Genomic DNA, 20,852 nt, shown 5'->3' on the forward strand with positions numbered 1-20,852 from the left:
ACTAAGATCCAAACAATAAGTGCTTCACGGCGTGTGCAAACTATAAAATGGCATGTGCTATTAGTGGGCATGTTGCTGATGATCTACTAAGACTGTGTGTAGTACAATTTCTAAGAAGTGCATAAGTGGTGCAGACCGCCATATTTAAATGAGGTCTTTGCGTGCATACCGGCTGTCACTGTGGAGACACTCATTTCCCTACGCATTTATGGCATCATATGGTCTTCTAACCTGTGGCATGTCGTCGTGTTGATGACATGCGGCACACAAATTCAATATAAGTGTGATCTACCCAACAGAACCTACAACCGCGGCGTTATGATGTTGTGTCTGCAATGATCCAGACGCAAGCAAATGCATATTAACCCATACTTGCCAACCCTCCCGGATTTTCCGGGAGACTCCCAAAATTCAGCGCCTCTCCCGAAAACCTCCCGGGACAAATTTTCTCACGAAAATCTCACGAAATTCAGGCGGACTCAGGTCCTCCACAATATAAAAAAGCGTACCTGCCCAATCACGTTATAACTATTGAATGATGGAGGGCGAGTTCTTGGTTTCTTATGTGGGTTTATTGTTAGGCAGTTTCATTAACATCCTCCCAGCGTGGCAACAACACACAACAACAGCAGTCACTTTTTTGTATACCGTAAAGCAGTTCGTCTGCCGTAAACAGCAATGTTGTGACACTCTTAAACAGGACAATACTGCCATCTAGTGCATTTGATGAAAGCACTTTTGTGCGTGCCACACATCAATGCATCATCAGAGAGGATGTTCAGCATGGTTCGAAAAATAGTGACAGAGAATAGAACAAGGATGGACAATTCAACCCTTGACTCAACAATGAGTAGATGAGTGTTATGTGTGTGTATATGTGTAAATAAATGAACACTGAAATTCAAGTATTTATTTTATATATATATATATATATATATATATATATATATATATATATAATAAAAAAAATAAAAAAAAAAAATATATATATAGCTAGAATTCACTGAACGTCAAGTATTTCTTATATATATATATATATATATATATATATATATATATATATATATATATATATATATATATATATATATGAAATACTTGACTTGGTGAATTCTAGCTGTAAATATACTCCTCCCCTTTTAGCCACGCCACCAACCACGCCCCCGTCCCACCCCGACCACGCCCACCCCCACCTCCCGAAATCGGAGGGCTCAAGGTTGGCAAGTATGATATTAACCAAACATTTTTTTTAAATATTCTACAGGAAGTCTAAATGAAAACCATAAAAAAATGCCAGCATACACCAAAATTAATCGATTTAATTTATTTTAATCAGCCTCTTAAAGAGGACCTGCACTTTTTTAAGGAATTTTGCCTATCATTCACCATCCTTAATAATACACTCTTTCTTTTTGTATGAATTATATCCTGTATTATTTATAAGGTGGCTAACAATAAAGCTAATTGGAGTAATCTAATGTGCCCATAAAGCCATCAAAAACATCCAACCCCCCCAATACCACATCTACATGTTGTAACCTGCATATTAATCAAGTATTAACGCTATTGTTCATTTAAGAGGTAACACAGAGGAACTACTTTTAGCAGCGCCTTTATCACAGGGAGCTAACTAGCATATGCAGCTACTGACAATCTGCTGCATCACCTCGAGTTGGTAAAATGTTATTGCTAGAATATAAATCCTGCCTCTCACTTGTAGAGTTGAAAGTTATGTCCATAAACCGAGCTGTTTGACATTTAACTTAGACCCATATTTCGCAAGAAAAACACGAAGACGCTAATTTGCGCCCACTTTTTTTTTTTTTCACGTGAGTGATTGCATGATTCATTTTTCATCTCAACAGGAAGATATGAACATCACATTAGTCTGCATCCCAGTGAGGGCAGACATTGTACAGTAAGTGATTGTTTTATTATGTTCGTAGTTTGTATTTCTTGTTTAGCACTAAGCAATACTGCTACATGCTGAATCTGCTATCACTCAGCTTCTAAAACTTGTAGCTCCTCCTCCTTATATTCAGGCTAAAAAACTTACGGTTCTGGATAATCATTTGTTTCAAAGTAGTAGTCTCTCTCATGGCTCTCATGAAGTCTGCCATGACTAGTAGTAGTTGTTGTTGAAGGAAATAATCTACGTTGTTACGCATCTGTGAAATAATATATATAAAATGATTAACATATGTAAATATTACATGTTTTTATGAATGTGCCTGTTACTACATTACATACATACTTAGAGTGCGTATATAAAACTTTGATGGACGTGTTTGGATGTTGTTTTAGAGCGTTTTATAGGTGGAATAGAGCCAATACCATTACCTCCATTGTTAACTGACTTTTGCTAGCATTTATTTACAAGTTAGAAAAGCGCGAGTTCTTTTCTCACATAAGGTTTGTTAAGTATAAGCAAAGTTCAACCCCCAAAAAGTGCAATTCCCCTGTCAGTCATCCAGCAGTTACAACATTATAAAATGATATTGCTGAATAGACGATATGCCAATTATTTGTATATCTGACAGTCCAGGTATGTATTCTCTCTCTCAATTGTCTGTTTTATTCTGCTCTTGTTTTGCTGCAACTGTTACATATACTGTAACATTGCACAAGGTAATTGAGATTTGTTATATATTTTATATACTATTTAAAAATATATAATAATATAATTTATCAGTATATATTATATACTGTATACATAATATGTAAATATTACATATATGTTATATTTTATATTGCTACTATGGTAAAAATGTTGTCTACTTTATAACTGCATTATCCTTTCCATCCTTTGTAACCGAGTTACTGTGTGGAACAATTTCCCTTGTGGATCAATAAAGTTTGTCTAAGTCTATGTTTTTGCGGCACAATCGCCTCCTTTCTCACACACCCATTTATGCGTTAACTGTGCCAGTTTGCACGCACATTTCAAACGTGCTAAATATAGACGCAGGTTTGATGAATTACATTTTGCATGCTAAATGTTTGATATTTGCATCTCTTCCCAGCATTGTGGGTGTTCTATACATGAAGACAGAAATGCTGAATGGATTGTCATCTCTAGTTTACTCATTCTAGAGACACTCTTCTGCGGACGAGCTTAGTAGATCAGCTTTGCGTGCGCTATCAAGTTTGCACGTGTTTTTAGACACACAGACCTTGAGTAAATCAGGGCCAAGGAGTATGACTGTTTGGTTTGTCTTAGAAGACGTTTTGCCTCTCATCCGAGTAGGCTTCATCCGTTCATACTCATAGACATAGATTGGTCAGATCTAGTCTTAAACTTAGATTGGTCAGCTCTAGTCTTAAGACTTAGATTGGTCAGATCTAGTCTTAGACTTAGATTGGTCAGCTCTAGTCTTAGACTGGTCAGATCTAGTCTTAGACTTAGATTGGTTAAACTTAAACTAGACTCAGATCTAGTCTAGCGGCTGGTGCCAATACCTCACTAGGCTTCATCAGGTCATGCTCATAGACTTAGATTGTTCAGATCTAGTCTAGCGGCTGGTGCCGAAACCCCAAATATTTATACTCCAAAAACCATGAGGGTGTGTCTGCGCAAGAATGGTTTCGCCTGATTGTCGTGAGAAAAACAACTGTTGAGATTAGAGATGGCCGATAAATGCGATAAAATGTAATATCGGAAATTATCGGTATCGTTTTTTTTATTATCGGTATCGTTTTTATTTTTATTTTATTTTTTATTTTTTATTAAATCAACATAAAAAACACAATATACACTTACAATTAGTGCACCAACCCAAAAAACCTCCCTCCCCCATTTACACTCATTCACACAAAAGGGATGTTTCTTTCTGTTATTAATATTCTGGTTCCTACATTATATATCAATATATATCAATACAGTCTGCAAGGGATACAGTCCGTAAGCACACATGATTGTGCGTGCTGCTGGTCCACTAGTAGTACTAACCTTTAACAGTTAATTTGAGTCATTTTCATTAATTTCTAGTTTCTATGTAACTGTTTTTATATTGTTTTACTTTCTTTTTTATTCAATAATTTATTTTTAATTTATTTAGCTTATTATTATTATTTTTTTTTTTTAAGTACCTTATCTTCACCATACCTGGTTGTCCAAATTAGGCATAATAATGTGTTAATTCCACGACTGTATATATCGGTTGATATCGGTATCGGTAATTAAAGAGTTGGACAATATCGGATATCGGCAAAAAGCCATTATCGGACATTCCTAGTTGAGATGCAAACAAACAATCTTACTGTCAAAGAAAACGACTGTCGTTGAAGTGTAAATCCCCCTCGTTAGCATTGACGTATTGTGTGGCAAAATGATTGCTGTGAATTTACTACTACCAGCCCAAAATTTTTGGAATCACCCACGTTAGCATTCCATTCAGTTGTAAACAAATGGCAAAAAGGGTTATTTGTTGGAGGCTAGATTGCAGAGTATTTTAAGAACGGTTGAAAGGACAGTGTTGTATGTGGGAGACAGGTGATGTCGCAGACCACCTCCTCTGTTCAGGGATGATTTTTCAACCTTGACATAGATGGCTTCCCTCACTCCTCTTTCGTACCATCCGTCCTTCCTGTCCAATTACACTATAACGACTGTCGTTATCTTTGACAGTAGGATTGTTTGTTTGCTTCTCAACAGTTGTTTGTCTCACTACGATAGGGCGCAACTATCCTTGCCCAGGAACACTCTCCTGGTTTGTGGACTATAAATATTTGGGGTTTTGGCACCAGCCGATTGACTAGATCTGACCAATCTAAGTCTAAGACTAGATCTGACCAATCTAAATCCAAGACTAGATCTGACCAATCTAAGTCCAAGACTAGATCTGACTAATCTAAGTCCAAAACTAGATCTGACTAATCTAAGTCTAAACCTGACCAATCTAAGACTAAGACTAGATCTGACCAATCTAAGTCCAAGACTAGATCTGACTAATCTAAGTCTAGATCTGACCAATCTAAGTCCAAGACTAGATCTGACTAATCTGAGTCTAAGACTAGATCTGACCAATCTAAGTCCAAGACTAGATCTGACTAATCTAAGTCTAAGACTAGATCTGACCAATCTAAGTCTAAGACTAGATCTGACCAATCTAAGTCCAAGACTAGATCTGACTAATCTAAGTGCAAAACTAGATCTGACTAATCTAAGTCTAAACCTGACCAATCTAAGACTAAGACTAGATCTGACCAATCTACGTCCAAGACTAGATCTGACTAATCTAAGTCTAAGACTAGATCTGACTAATCTAAGTCTAAGACTAGATCTGACCAATCTAAGTCCAAGACTAGATCTGACTAATCTAAGTATAAGACTAGATCTGACGAATCTAAGTCCAAGACTAGATCTGACTAATCTAAGTCTAAAACTAGATCTGACCAATCTAAGTCCAAGACTAGATCTGACTCATCTAAGTCTAAGACTAGATCTGACTAATCTAAGTCTAAGATTAGATCTGACCAATCTAAGACTAAGACTAGATCTGACTAATCTAAGTCCAAGACTAGATCTGACTAATCTAAGTCCAAGACTAGATCTGACTAATCTAAGTCTAAGACTAGATCTGACCAATCTAAGACCAAGACTAGATCTGACCAATCTAAGTCCAAGACTAGATCTGACTAGTCTAAGTCTAAAACTAGATCTGACCAATCTAAGTCCAAGACTAGATCTGACTAATCTAAGTCTAAGACTAGATCTGACCAATCTAAGTCCAAGACTAAATCTGACCAATCTAAGTCTAAGACTAGATCTGACCAATCTAAATCCAAGACTAGATCTGACCAATCTAAGTCCAAGACTAGATCTGACTAATCTAAGTCCAAAACTAGATCTGACTAATCCAAGTCTAAGACTAGATCTGACCAATCTAAGACTAAGACTAGATCTGACCAATCTAAGTCTAAGACTAGATCTGACTAATCTAAGTCTAAGACTAGATCTGACCAATCTAAGTCCAAGACTAAATCTGACCAATCTAAGTCCAAGACTAAATCTGACCAATCTAAGTCCAAGACTAAATCTGACCAATCTAAGTCCAAGACTAGATCTGACTCATCTAAGTCTAAGACTAGATCTGACTAATCTAAGTCTAAGATTAGATCTGACCAATCTAAGACTAAGACTAGATCTGACCAATCTAAGTCCAAGACTAGATCTGACTAATCTAAGTCCAAGACTAGATCTGACTAATCTAAGTCTAAGACTAGATCTGACCAATCTAAGACCAAGACTAGATCTGACCAATCTAAGTCCAAGACTAGATCTGACTAGTCTAAGTCTAAAACTAGATCTGACCAATCTAAGTCCAAGACTAGATCTGACTAATCTAAGTCTAAGACTAGATCTGACCAATCTAAGTCCAAGACTAAATCTGACCAATCTAAGTCTAAGACTAGATCTGACCAATCTAAATCCAAGACTAGATCTGACCAATCTAAGTCCAAGACTAGATCTGACTAATCTAAGTCCAAAACTAGATCTGACTAATCCAAGTCTAAGACTAGATCTGACCAATCTAAGACTAAGACTAGATCTGACCAATCTAAGTCTAAGACTAGATCTGACTAATCTAAGTCTAAGACTAGATCTGACCAATCTAAGTCCAAGACTAAATCTGACCAATCTAAGTCCAAGACTAGATCTGACTCATCTAAGTCTAAGACTAGATCTGACTCATCTAAGTCTAAGATTAGATCTGACCAATCTAAGACTAAGACTAGATCTGACCAATCTAAGTCCAAGACTAGATCTGACTAATCTAAGTCCAAGACTAGATCTGACTAATCTAAGTCTAAGACTAGATCTGACCAATCTAAGACCAAGACTAGATCTGACCAATCTAAGTCCAAGACTAGATCTGACTAGTCTAAGTCTAAAACTAGATCTGACCAATCTAAGTCCAAGACTAGATCTGACTAATCTAAGTCTAAGACTAGATCTGACCAATCTAAGTCCAAGACTAAATCTGACCAGTCTAAGACTAGATCTGACCAATCTAAATCCAAGACTAGATCTGACCAATCTAAGTCCAAGACTAGATCTGACTAATCTAAATCCAAAACTAGATCTGACTAATCCAAGTCTAAGACTAGATCTGACCAATCTAAGACTAAGACTAGATCTGACCAATCTAAGTCTAAGACTAGATCTGACTAATCTAAGTCTAAGACTAGATCTGACCAATCTAAGTCCAAGACTAAATCTGACCAATCTAAGTCCAAGACTAAATCTGACCAATCTAAGTCCAAGACTAAATCTGACCAATCTAAGTCCAAGACTAGATCTGACCAATCTAAGTCTATGAGCATGAACTGATGAAGCCTACTTGGATGAGAGGCGAAACGTCTTCTAAGACAAACCAAAGAGTCCAGCTGTGATCGATTGAATGCCCTGAGATGACAATGGCCTGGATGAAAGAGAACATTCATAGGCATGTTTTTTTAAACAATTGTTGCAAATGAGAAACCTCCATAAAATATGAGGCACATGAGACAAATATGGTTGTGAGGGACTTAACCTAATGTAGTTTTGAGTCACCCAACATTGTGCTCTTCCTCCTAAAATGAATTTGTATGCCCAATAAAAAAGGTGAGTTGTGAAATTGCTGCGTTTCACCTTGCTGATGTGGAGGGTTGACATTCCATTAATGTGAGTGTGCTTCAAGATATAAATTCCGCGAGTTTGGGTGCCAATCTTCTGTCGGAAATACCAGCTAGCACAGCCCAGGGGGGATAATAGCCACCTCCAGGGATGGGGGAACATATTTGACATTGACCTGTGCAGGCAGGCCGAGCATGCTCGCATTTATTTCGACTTTGTTGAAATCTAACTAAGGTGAGTGTGGGTTATGTTCAATCACGCTCGCTGAATGCCCAACTAGATTCTGCTAATGCTGCAGTTATGCATATCCACTAATTCTACGGCCGCCACACATTGGCATGTCCTCACACCGCTCATCCAAATAGTCGCACAAAAAAACATAAACACATGCTCAATAGCCGACATTGGCGGCAAAGCATCTATATGCTAATCATTGATGCTTTCTGTCGATTTCCTTTTCACCTCCAGTTGAGTCTGCAGTCGGGGGGAAAATAGAAGATGAGCACAAGCGGTTGGCTGAATGGCTACATAAATTACGAGCGCGTTCGCAGCAGACCTGAGGCCCGCCGCGTACTCGCAAAGCGCGTACCTGGAAAGAAGCAGACACTCGGTAAGGTCAGGTGGGGGAGTTGCGACGACCCAACTAAGATCACTTTTACATGGCACAGGTCTACATGCTGCTGTCAGTTTTACAATAGAAAATAACTCTTCACCGGAATAACCATGATCAGAGTTCGAACATTTTAATTTCATTAATCAGACTTACTGATGTTAAATACTAGAATAGGTACAAGAAAGAGTACCGTAACTATAAGCTGCTACTTATTTCCCACGTTTTAAACCCTGTGATTGTATATACCAGGGGTCGGCAACCTTTACCAGTCAAAGAGCCATTTTGACCAGTTTCACAAATTAAAGAAAACAATGGGAGCCAAAAAAATCTTTTGAAATTTAAAATGAAATAACACTGCATACAAAGTTGTTTTTTTTGCTTTGTGCTATGTATAAACCAAGGGTCTCAGACACGCGGCCCACACCTTAAAGGGGAACATTATCACCAGACCTATGTAAGCATCAATATATACCTTGATGTTGCAGAAAAAAGACCATATATTTTTTTAATCGATTTCCGAACTCTAAATGGGTGAATTTTGGCGAATTAAACGCCTTTCTAGTATTCGCTCTCGGAGCGATGACGTCACAATGTGACGTCACATCGGGAAGCAATCCGCCATTTTCTCAAACACCGAGTCAAATCAGCTCTGTTATTTTCAGTTTTTTCGACTGTTTTCCGTACCTTGGAGACATCATGCCTCGTCGGTGTGTTGTCGGAGGGTGTAACAACACGAACAGGGACGGATTCAAGTTGCACCAGTGGCCCAAAGATGCGAAAGTGGCAAGAAATTGGACGTTTGTTCCGCACGAAAGCTATGCTACGACAGAGATGGCAAGAATGTGTGTATATCCTGCGACACTCAAAGCAGATGCATTTCCAATGATAAAGTCAAAGAAATCTGCCGCCAGACCCCCATTGAATCTTCCGGAGTGTGTGAGCAATTCAGGGACAAAGGTCCTCGGTAGCACGGCAAGCAATGGCGGCAGTTTGTTCCCGCAGACGAGCGAGCTAAACCCCATGGATGTCTTGGCTCACACCGTCCCTTATGCCACCGAAGATGATCAAGAGAAGAATATCGACCCTAGCTTCCCTGGCCTGCTGACATCAACTCCAAAACTGGACATATCAGCTTTCAGGAAAAGAGCGCGGATGAGGGTATGTCTACAGAATATATTAATTGATGAAAATTGGGCTGTCTGCACTCTCAAAGTGCATGTTGTTGCCAAATGTATTTCATATGCTGTAAACCTAGTTCATAGTTGTTAGTTTCCTTTAATGCCAAACAAACACATACCAATCGTTGGTTAGAAGGCGATCGCCGAATTTGTCCTCGCTTTCTCCCATGTCGCTGGTTGTCGTGTCGTTTTCGTCGGTTTCGCTTGCATACGGTTCAAACCTATATGGCTCAATAGCTTCAGTTTCTTCTTCAATTTCGTTTTCGCTACCTGCCTCCACACTACAACCATCCGTTTCAATACATTCGTAATCTGTTGAACCGCTTAAGCCGCTGAAATCCGAGTCTGAATCCGAGCTAATGTCGCTATAGCTTGCTGTTCTTTCCGCCATGTTTGTTTGTGTTGGCATCACTATGTGACATCACAGGAAAATGGACGGGTGTTTATAACGATGGTTAAAATCAGGCACTTTGAAGCTTTTTTTAAGGATATTGCGTGATGGGTGAAATTTGGAAAAAAACTTCGAAAAATATAATAATTTTAATGGTTTTAACCCTTCTGAAATTGTGATAATGTTCCCCTTTAATATGAAAATTTAATGTTAGTGCGGCCCGCGGGTTTTATATGAATGGCGCTTGACAGCGTCATACTTGTCAACCCTCCTGATTTTTCCGGCAGACTACGAATTTCAGGGCAACTATTCTCTCGAACGTGCCGTGATGGTACAGCATTTAGCACCCACTACAACCAGCGTGCCGGCCCAGCCACACGTTGTTTAGGGCTTCTGCTTGCTCACATAAGTGACAGCAAGGCATACTTGGTCAACAACCACACAGGTTACACTGACGGTGGCGGTATAAAAAACTTTAACACTCTTACTAATAATGCGCCACACTGTGAACCCACACCAAACAAGAATGACAAACACATTTCGGGAGAACATCTGCACCGTAACACAACATAAACACACCAGAATAAATACCCAGAATCCCATGCAGCCCGAACTCTTCCGGGCTACATTATACACCCCCGCTACCAACCCCCGCCCACCTCAACCGACGCCCTTATTATTATTGTAAGGGTGAAAATCTGAGAATATTAATCCCGGGAGGTTTCTGCGAGAGGCACTGAAATCCGGAAGTCTCCCGGGAAAATCAGGGGGGTCGGCAAGTATGCAGCTGAGCCGCATCAGAGTGATCAAAGAGCCGCAAGGGAGCTGCGGGTTGCCGACCCCTGGTATATACTGATGATGGGCAGATTGGTGAGCAACACCTGGAGGAGCTGCTGAGGTTGACTACACACGGCGATGCCAGGAGCTCCTAACCCCAACTTCTGCTCGGCTTCAGCATCCTTTAGGTCATTGAGCTATTTCCAAACCACATCGTTTTTTTTGCCGTCTGCTTCCTTGTGCGTTCTCGCAGCCTGTTCTTGAAGTTAGAATCACTTCGTATCTTCCAAACCACTTTACGCCAAAACCACCCGTCATAAGAGCAGTTTCTTCCCCCAGACTATCACACTGATGAACGCTAACCAGTCACAGTTTGTCAGACCTGTTGCTGTGAAATAACCCTGGAACTTATGTATCACTGTGAATGTACAACCAACCTCATGGTCACCATCATACTTTTGCTCTACTTACCACTGCACTATTATCTTAATAGCCTTGCGCACATTAGTTATTTAAGTACTTGTTTATATTTTAGTTCATTGTTAATATTTATCGTTTACTTCAGTGTTTCTCAACCACTGTGTGCCGTGAGACACAGTCTGGTGTGCCGTGGGAGATTATCTAATTTCACCTATTTAGGATAAAAATATTTTTTGCAAACCAGTAATTATAGTCTGCAAATTATGTGTTGTTGTTGAGTGTCGGTGCTGTCTAGAGCTCGGCGGAGTAACCGTGTAATACTCTTCCGTATCAGTAGGTGGTACCCGGTAGCTAATTGCTTTGTAGATGTCGAAAACAACGGGAAGCAGCGTGCAGGTAAAAAAACAAAAATAAACAAAAGGTGAGTGCCCCTAAGAAAAGGCATTGAACGTTAGGGAAAGCTATGCAGAACGAAACTAAAACTGGCTACAAAGTAAACAAAAACAGAATGCTGGACGACAGCAAAAACTTACAGCGTGTGGAGCAGACAGCGTCCACAAAGTACATTTGTACATGACATGACAATCAACACCAAAATAGGAACGCAAGACAAGAACTAAAACACTACACACAGGAAAACACCGAAAAACTCAAAATAAGTCACGGCGGGATGTGACAGGTCGTGACAGTAGACCTACTTTGAGACAAGTGCTATTGTGATGCATGGTTGGGTATGGTTTGAATTCATATCCGACAGTTGCGACAACGACTTTTACTGTCAACTGAGTTTCGTTTTTTAACGATTTGTGCTGGTGGTGTGCCTCCAGATTTTTTCAACGCAAAAAATGTGCCTTGGCTCAAAAAAGGTTGAAAAACACTGGTTTACATAATACAAAGAGAGCAGAGTCTACCAGGTCAAATTTATTGAGTTACATATATCTGGCCAGTAAAGCTGATTCTGATTCTAGTATAATGCTGCCGCTAATATGTGGATTTGTTTCTGGTTCACAAGCTTCACATACCACCAATAAATTTAGTCCAGTCACGTCAAACCAATGCAATTGCAGATCTGGTCATGGTGGAACAATTAATAGGACGACACGAAAAGCGCTTGTTCACCCCCTCCTCCGACCCCGTTTTTCTTCACAAGGTTTATGAGACATTTTTTCATCTAAATAGGAATATATGAACATCCCAACAATCAGCATCCTAATGACAGCAGACCTTGTACAGTAAGTGATGTTTTATTGTGTTTGTTGGCTCCCAAAGTCTGTAGTGAGTAATAATCAGTTATGAAGAAAAAAAAAGCAAATGTGATGCGTTATTTTAAATTAATGCGCAGTATACTTAAAATGATCAAAATACATAAATACTGAATGTTATTATAAATGTCCCAAGTTACTACATTACATATATAAAACCCTAACGGAGGTGTTTGGATGTTCTTTTAGGGCAGTGGTTCTTAACCTGGGTTCGATCAGACCTTAGGGGTTCGGTGAGTCGGCCTCAGGGGTTCGGCGGAGGCTGCGCCGTGGAGGTCAAGACACACCCGACTCATCGTGTAAATAAAAACTTCTCCCTATCGACGTATTATAGATAACCCAAACAATGTTCCCTCTAATTTTCCATATGCGTGAGCAAACATAAAAACTCCTTGAGCATTCAGTGGAGCACATGTGAGCGACGTCAGACGTGCACATGCACTGTGGCCACACCAGCAGCACACCTGTCCCAAACCTGACTAAATAACAAGTTAAATGTTTTATTACTCAAATGACAGCAGTCTTTTCCATGAGATTATTTTCTAATATAAGTGTTTTGGCCCACTTACAATGACAATAACAAAAAATATTGTTTTTCATGAGCTGTGTACTAGTATAGTATGTCTGGGTGGAGGTCCTGCTCTGGAAATAATTTGTACCCCTTTCAGATATCGCATTTAGTTCCCACTAAAACATTCACATGTTGCACAATGAGATGTAAACATGGGATCATGTGTACATTCCTGTAACTTTCTGTTTGTAAAATATATCTTTATTAGTATTTCTTTAAAATAATAACATAATTTCATGATTAATATTTATAAATTAAGATTAAATTAAAGAAAAAAACATTTTATTTTTCACTAAATAATGGTTTGGTGAATGCGCATATGAAACTGGTGGGGTTCGGTACTTCCAACAAGGTTAAGAACCACTGTTTTAGGGGCTCTATAGACAGAATTGAACGGCTCCTATAGGCTACATTGTAAGCTGACTTTTGATCAAATTAATTTAATGTTTTAGAATGCATTTAAAAAAATCCATCTGTCGTCATGAATTTTATAATGATTGTGAACGATTGGCTCAATTCCCAAAAAAAAGTGCAGTTCCTCTTTAAACTTCTTAAGTTTCTTGGACAATGTCTATTTAAGCATTTAAGTGGATCGTACCGAGAGAAATGCTTGAACAATGTCGGCCTTGATGGAGCTGAGAGGTTTGTCCCTGATGACAATGAAGATCTGCTCCTCCTTTTCCAGGTTGATAAAGTTACCAAACCAGGATTTTTTGGCAAGTCTGTGGAAAGGGAAGAAAAACAATGTGTCACTGCCACCACCGATGCATCCATTCATTTATTCATGCTGTACTGTTCACAGTTACAAATAAGATGGAGCCTATCCCAGCCGACTTTGGGTGAGGGGCGGGGTAAACCCTGGACTGGTCGCCAGCAATCACAGGGAACATAAACAAACAACCATGCACCCTATGGACAATTTACAGGCTCCAATTAACCTTACATGCATGTTTTTGGGATATGTACCTGGAGAAAATAAACACAAGAAAAAAGAGCAAACTCCACACAATGCGCGCCACTGCACTAATTAATTAATACAAAATATTCCATGTGAATAAATTGTTATACATGTAAATGTGTCAACAGTGTAACACCTGTGAAATGGGCCTTGAGTGTGTACTTGATGTAGTTTCTGTGACCTTCAATGAAAACATTCACAGAGTAACTCAAGATACAGTACACTAGTATATAGAAAATGTACAATGAGTGATATTTATTAGTAGCTTTTATTAATTTTTTTTCCTTCACTTTGAACCTTGCGGCTTATAAGACGAAATGGCTAATTTACGGATTTTCCTTCTCCGACGGCCAAAAGAAAAAAATAAATAAATAAATAAGCAAAAACACTGAGATTGTTGTTTGTGCTATGGCGCCATCTTTTGGATGAATTCACTCACTGCAGGTGCTGCAGTGTCTTTCCATTTAGGGCTTTCAACAGCTGGAAGTAGAGTGTGTTTCCGTCTTCAAAACGTCCATTGCGTTTCTAATTGTATGGATTCTTCATTCATCACTCTAAGCAATGTTTGTAAGTTTTACAATATAACTAAAACTGTTTATACTTACTAAACCATCCCATGTGTGATGTCTGTAGGAGTGTTTTAATGCATATTTGTACGTGCTATAGTAACGTAATGACGGTAGTGTTGTTAGCATTAGCTAATATGCTAACACGTTTACGAGTGTCTGTGTTAGTATTATTAACTTACAATAGCATTATTTTTATATTGTTTCTGTTTAAATTATTCCTCAGTAAACTCACCAAGACGTCACTGTGGAATTATCGAGTCTGTTTAGCCGTGTGGAGAGCTAACTTGGAGCTAGTGGGTCCATGACGATGACTTCTGTTTTGTTTGATCAGCTGTTTTACTGAGGTGTAACAGGCATCGTTTGGAAAAAATTAAGGTATGTAAGTTAACATTTACAAATGTAAAAAAACTCATTTTACAACGTATAGATCTGCAGCTTATAGTCTCGTGCAGCTAATATATGGAAAAAAATTTTTTTTATTGTAAAACTGGGTGCGGCTTATATCCCGGTGCGCTCTTTAGCCCGAAAATATGGTAGTAGCCTTGCCTGTCAACAAACTGACCAACCTGCTAAGGAAAGAGCCACAAGTACCGTATTTTTCGGACTATAAGTCGCAGTTTTTTCATAGTTTTGCTCGGGGGTGCGACTTATACTCAGGAGCGACTTATGTGTGAAATTTTTAACACATTACCGTAACATATCAAATAATATTATTTAGGTCATTCACGTAAGAGACTAGACGTATAAGATTTCATGGGATTTAGCGATTAGGAGTGACAGATTGTTTGATAAACGTATAGCATGTCCTATATGTTATCGTTATTTGAATGACTCTTACCATAACAGAGGTGGGACCAAGTCATTGTTTTGCAAGTCACAAGTAAGTCTCAAGTCTTTGCCCTCAAGTCCGAGTCAAGTCCCGAGTCAAGACAGGCAAGCCCCGAGTCAAGTCCAAAGTCAAGACTGGAAAGTCTCAAGTCAAGTCCTAAGTCCTGCATTTTGAGTTTCGAGTCCTTTCAAGTCCTTTTAACCACAGACTAATATATTAACACAGATTGTGTATGCTTTTCAAACGCTGTATTTATTTATTAAAACAAGTGCATTTTAAATTGCAGGAAAGAAAATTGTGCTGACATTGCACTTTATAATAGCACTATTAACCAGTCATTTTAAACATTAACTCATTCCTTTACAGAACAAACACATTGAAAAATAAAGTGCAAATGTACTTATTTGTACAAAAGTGTTAACATTGAAAAAACATGACATATACGTGAACATAACAAAAAAGTTGTACTTTTTATATGGCAGGGCCCTATGCTGCATTGCATTTGCAAAAGACCAAATTAGCCAAGAGTCTGTCAGTCATTTGTGCATGATGGGGGTGTAGTATGATGCCACCATGGCTGAAAACTCGCTCCACTGGAGCACTGGAGGCAGGCACTGCCAAGACTCTCATGGCCACTCGGAACAGTGAAGGAAGAGTCATGTTCATTGCCCAGAACAAAAGGGGGAGATAGTTTTTTTGGGTTGGTGCACTACTTGTAAGTGTATCTTGTGTTTTTTATGTTGATTTAATTAAAAAAAGAAAAAAAATATATATATATTTCTTGTGCGGCCCGATACCAATCGATCCATGGACCAGTACCGGGCCGCGGCCCGGTGGTTGGGGACCACTGAGGTAAACAACCAACAGTATGTCAGAAAGCTAGCTAAAACGGTACACATATTCATAATATAGTATACATTTTAACTGACCTTTATTTTACTATTTTTGTCTTTTTTTAGGTGGCTAAAATACGCGGTGCTGCTGACCGCCGTCTAACGTTACGTGTGATATATTGACTAACGTAACCCTGCTTAAAAAAATCACTGAACAAAAAGTATGAATAAGGTAGTGAACTGCAACAGATTCCCGTGTTTGCAATAACGTTATAACGTTAGCAGTGAGTTTACAGCCTCACTGATTTAACTACACAGCAAATAAAAGTCACGTTACTTCGCCAATAAACGTTATCTTACATTCAAAACTTACCGTTCTTTGTGCAACTTCAAATGCCGGACGAAGTTGGAAGTTGTTGCCTCTCCATCAGTAATTTTCGAACCGCATGTGTTGCATACTGCAAACCGTTTTGTGTTGACCACCTCGTAATTTTTATACCCAAACGAAAATATTTTAGGTATCATTTTTTGTTCACTGGCGTGTGGTTTGGACATGTCTTCTTCGTTGGTTGTCCTGCAATTTGATTGGATGAATGCTGTGTGATGAAAACAAAGTAGATCTAATTTGATTGGCTGTTGTACTGAGACCACACCAGCTGACACACGCAACGCTGATAGACAAGTACACAATGAAAAATACGGAGCGCTCCCGAATAACTTTTTCATCTTTGGGTTTTGGGGAAAGTAGCAAGTCATGTCAAGTCATGTCAATTCAAAAGGCTCAAGTCCAAGTGAAGTCACAAGTCATTGATGTTAAAGTCTAAGTCGAGTTGCAAGTCTTTTTACATTTTGTCAAGTCGAGTCTAAAGTCATCAAATTCATGACTCGAGTCTGACTCGAGTCCAAGTCATGTGACTCGAGTCCACACCTCTGTACCATAATATGTTACATTAACATACCAGGCACGTTCTCAGTTGGTTGTTTATGCGTCATATAACGTACACTTATTCAGCCTGTTGTTCACTATTCTTTATTTATTTTAAATTGCCTTTCAAATGTCTATCCTTGGTGTTGGGTTTTATCAAATAAATTTCCCCAAAAAATGCGACTTATACTCCAGTGCGACTTATATGTGTTTTTTTCCTTTTTTATTATGCATTTTCGGCCGGTGCGACTTATACTCCGGAGCGACTTATACTCCGAAAAATACGGTAATCATTTTTTATCATCATCATTGAAAGGTATTGATTGGTATCTGGCAATTACAAACTTTTCTACAGAAATTGGCCAATAATGATCGAAGGCTTATCGATTGGAAAACCACTATGTTGACATTGACGTTATCTATGACATCGACAAATTCGACAAACCGTCCCAGCCCTAAACATTTTCATTGAAAAGTCAGCAAATAACCACTATTAGTATTTTGTATAAAATGGAAAGATGGCTCACACTTAAAAGATTCAATTAAAGGATTTCCTCACTTTGAGTACACGTGTAACCCCTTTAATTAAGGGAATGCTTTAACCCTTAAAGTGGAACTTATTTTTTTCATTTTGCCTATCGTTCACAATCATTATGAAAAACATGACGACGGATGGATATTTTTTTTTGCATTGGAAAATTAAATAAATGTAAATAAAAGTGTGCTTACAGCGGAGCCAATGGGAGCCCCACCGCCCTTCAAATCCGATAAATAACCATTCAAAAAGCGCCAACAATACTCCATTTACATTTCGTGCCTTGAATATTAACCAAGTATTAATGATATTGTTATTATAAGCGCTAACGCAGACAAACTATTTATATCGGCGACATAATCACTTGTGCCTATGTTTACATCATCGAGCGCTTCCTTGCTCCCTGCAATTTTATTATAGATCATAAATCATGCATCTCACATGAAAAGTAGATGGCTGGGAATATAATCCGACAAGTTGGTACACTTTGACAGCCATTTAGGACCTGGAACTGGCGAGGGTGACACGAAAAGCGCTTCCCACAACATTTCTTTGTGACGATTATGAGACATTTTTCATCTAAATGGGAATATATCAACATCCAAGCAGTCCGCATCCTAATGACAGCAGACCATGTACAGTAAGTGATGTTTTCTTATGTTTGTTGGCTCTCAAAGCAACCGTTGTGATGCATTTTTTAAATTAATGCGCCGTAGATGCTTAAAATGATCAAAATACGTAAATATGTCATGTTATTAAAATGTGCCCGTTACTACATTCCATATATACTTACATAATGTACAGTATATAAAACCCTAATGGAGGTGTTTGGATGTTTTTAAGGGCTTTATAGGCAGAATTGAGTAGTTCTCATACGCTCCATTGTAAGCAGACTTTATAATTCAGAATGCATTAAAAAAATATCCATACGTCGTCATGTCTTTCATAAGGATTGTGAACAATAGGCACAATTTTTCTAAAAGTGCAGTTCCCCTTTAAATAAATTACTGGAATTGTTGTGTGTCTGGATATTTAGCATATACTAATAACTGATGCTTGTGATAAGATCAGTCGGTCTTTAAAAACCCAGTTATTCATAAGTTTGTTGTATAAAACTCAGGATGTGACTTAGTACTTCTACTGTGGTATGGCTAGATATGCACGACAATGACAGTAAAAGTACAGCATTTACTTACTCTGGGGAAGACTCTGGAGTGAGACTAGACATCTCATCTTGCGTGGGAACTGTGGAATGGAGAGTTAGAGGTGAGACAGAGGCTCAAATAGATGAATAATGTGGAGCAAGATAATATATTTTTTATTTACTTCTCACACCTTGGAGTTTCCTGCGGTGGAAGCGTGGTGAACCCAGGAAACTGTTCTTGATGGAATTGAGGCGCGTCCTCCATGGCATGCCGCCAATGGAGGGGCTGGGGGGCGGCGTCGGGCTGGGAGTTCCGGCCGGGCTGTCCTTAGGCGTGTGCACCGGGGTGCCCTTTGGGGTCGGTAGGGGGCTACCTCTAGGGGAAGGGTGGGGTGTAACCTGTATGAGGGGGATAGATTTAGGTGGGTGGTCAGCATATGGGTGAAAGTGGTGCAGACGGATTGAGGAGGGAGGCATCGCTGGGCTGAAGGGCACAGAGAGTTGGGGGTTGGCAGCGAAATGGGAGCGCCTCACTTGGGGGCTGTTTAAGATGGAAGCAACGGGGCTCGGAAAGGTTGGCGATAGCGGAGAGGTTGGTGTGGGGGGCATAGAGATGGATGCGGGGTGTGACGAGGTCTGGGACGGAGCTAAGGACTCCGGCGAGGTTGCTGCATCTAATGAAGCTTCAGGGAGCGGGTTGGATCTTGTGGCTTGAAGAGCCTTTGGGGCAACTTTGGGCTTGGTCGGGAGAGTTTGTGTCTTGTTAAGAGCGGCCGAAACGGCCTCGGCGCTCGGGGCGAGTGAGTTCGGCGTAGAGATACGTGGGCCTGTGCGATTTGGAATTGGCTCGGGGGAAGGACAGGGGCTGGTGTTTGTAGACTGCGGCAAATCGGGGATTTGAGGTGGAACACTAAACTTTCTAACTGGCTGTTATGGCCAATACAGGCAGGTGATGGAATACCAAGGAAGACCCAGATTCATACAAACAGAGGAATAAGGACAACAAACCAAAGGAATAAAGTCAAGAAACACAAGGATAATGTCAAGATATACAAAGACAGGAACAAAGTCCAGAGACAGGACAAAGAAGAAACAAACATGCAGAGGAAGAAATACAAGAGTACACAAAAGATGGGTCAAAAATGGAGACAAAAATGAAAGAAAAACAGAAAAGAAACATGCGGTTAGAAAACAAAGCAAATGCATTTTGGGAATAAGACGATAAACTGAGCAAGCAAACACTTCAAAAGTATATAGAAAGACAGAAATAAGAGGTTGAGAAAAGAACAGCCATGTGGTAATTACAAACAGGCAGGAAGGACAGTTTGGATCTCAAGTGTTAGAAGTCAGCACCAAAGGCTCCAGCAAGGTTTATTGCTCTTCTGTTGATTTTTAATCTTGCAATTTAAACCACATTGGGTAAAATGATCATGAACAGGATTCATTAGAATGTTCCATAGAAAAAAACATTGAGTTTCAAATCTATCTCCCTTTCAGATCAAGTAAAAAGAAAATCTGTGGGTTGAGGATATTGTTTTTAGAATGCTGGCTTATGCAGAGCGTTCTTAGCTTAGTCAACTGGATACATTTATTACAGGCCTACTCCATACTATAGAAAAAGTAGGATTTTGTAACGTATTCTTTGAGCTGGATTTCCCCAAAGCTTAGGCACCAGAATACAAAGCGAGAAGGTAATTAAGCTGAGAGAGGATGGAGTGACAAAACGCGTTGGGCTTTGAAGAGAAGTTTGCTCACAGAAGTGAGTACAATGGTACTTCTACATACAAGTGCCCCTCCCCTGTTCATGAGTTTTTGGAGATACTAGCTGTATCTCAGCTAATTGTCATACTTGCCAACCTTGAAACCTCCAAATTCGGGAGATGGGGCGGGGGGAGGGGCGACGGGGTTGGGGGGTGGCGGGTGGCGGGGTTGTTGTGTTAACGGGGGTGTATATTGTAGCGTCCCGGAAGAGTTAGGGCTGCAAGGGGTGCTGGGTATTTGTTCTGTTGTGTTTATGTTGTGTTACGGTGCGGATGTTCTCCCGAAATGTGTTTGCCATTCTTGTTTGGTGTGGGTTCACAGTGTGGCGCATATTTGTAACAGTGTTAAAGTTGTTTATACGGCCACCCTCAGTGTGACTTGTATGGCTGTTGATCAAGTATGTCTTGCATTCACTTATGTGTGTGTAAAAGCCGCATATATTATGTGACTGGGCCGGCACGCTGTTTG

At 39.5% G+C, this 20,852-nt stretch overlaps 1 protein-coding gene across 7 annotated transcripts in view; it reads right to left on the reverse strand.

The window, feature by feature from the left end:
• brsk2a (BR serine/threonine kinase 2a) overlaps nucleotides 1-20,852 on the reverse strand; it is a 521,979-nt gene that overhangs the window by 25,342 nt on the left and 475,785 nt on the right. For 3 of the 7 annotated variants that reach the window (XM_061969996.2, XM_061969998.2, XM_061969997.1), the window contains 3 exons: nucleotides 18,815-19,550; nucleotides 18,676-18,724; nucleotides 13,429-13,552 (listed from right to left, as the gene is read on the reverse strand). In XM_061969996.2, the coding sequence (XP_061825980.1) occupies nucleotides 13,429-13,552; nucleotides 18,676-18,724; nucleotides 18,815-19,550 (909 nt within the window). Of the gene's footprint in view, nucleotides 1-13,428; nucleotides 13,553-18,675; nucleotides 18,725-18,805; nucleotides 19,551-20,852 lie in introns of all 7 variants that reach the window. The other 4 variants (XM_061969999.2, XM_061970001.2, XM_061970000.2 and 1 more) reach the window with 2 other exon arrangements.

Source organism: Nerophis lumbriciformis, linkage group LG10 (assembly GCF_033978685.3).
Source record: "Nerophis lumbriciformis linkage group LG10, RoL_Nlum_v2.1, whole genome shotgun sequence".
Lineage (NCBI taxonomy): Eukaryota > Metazoa > Chordata > Actinopteri > Syngnathiformes > Syngnathidae > Nerophis > Nerophis lumbriciformis.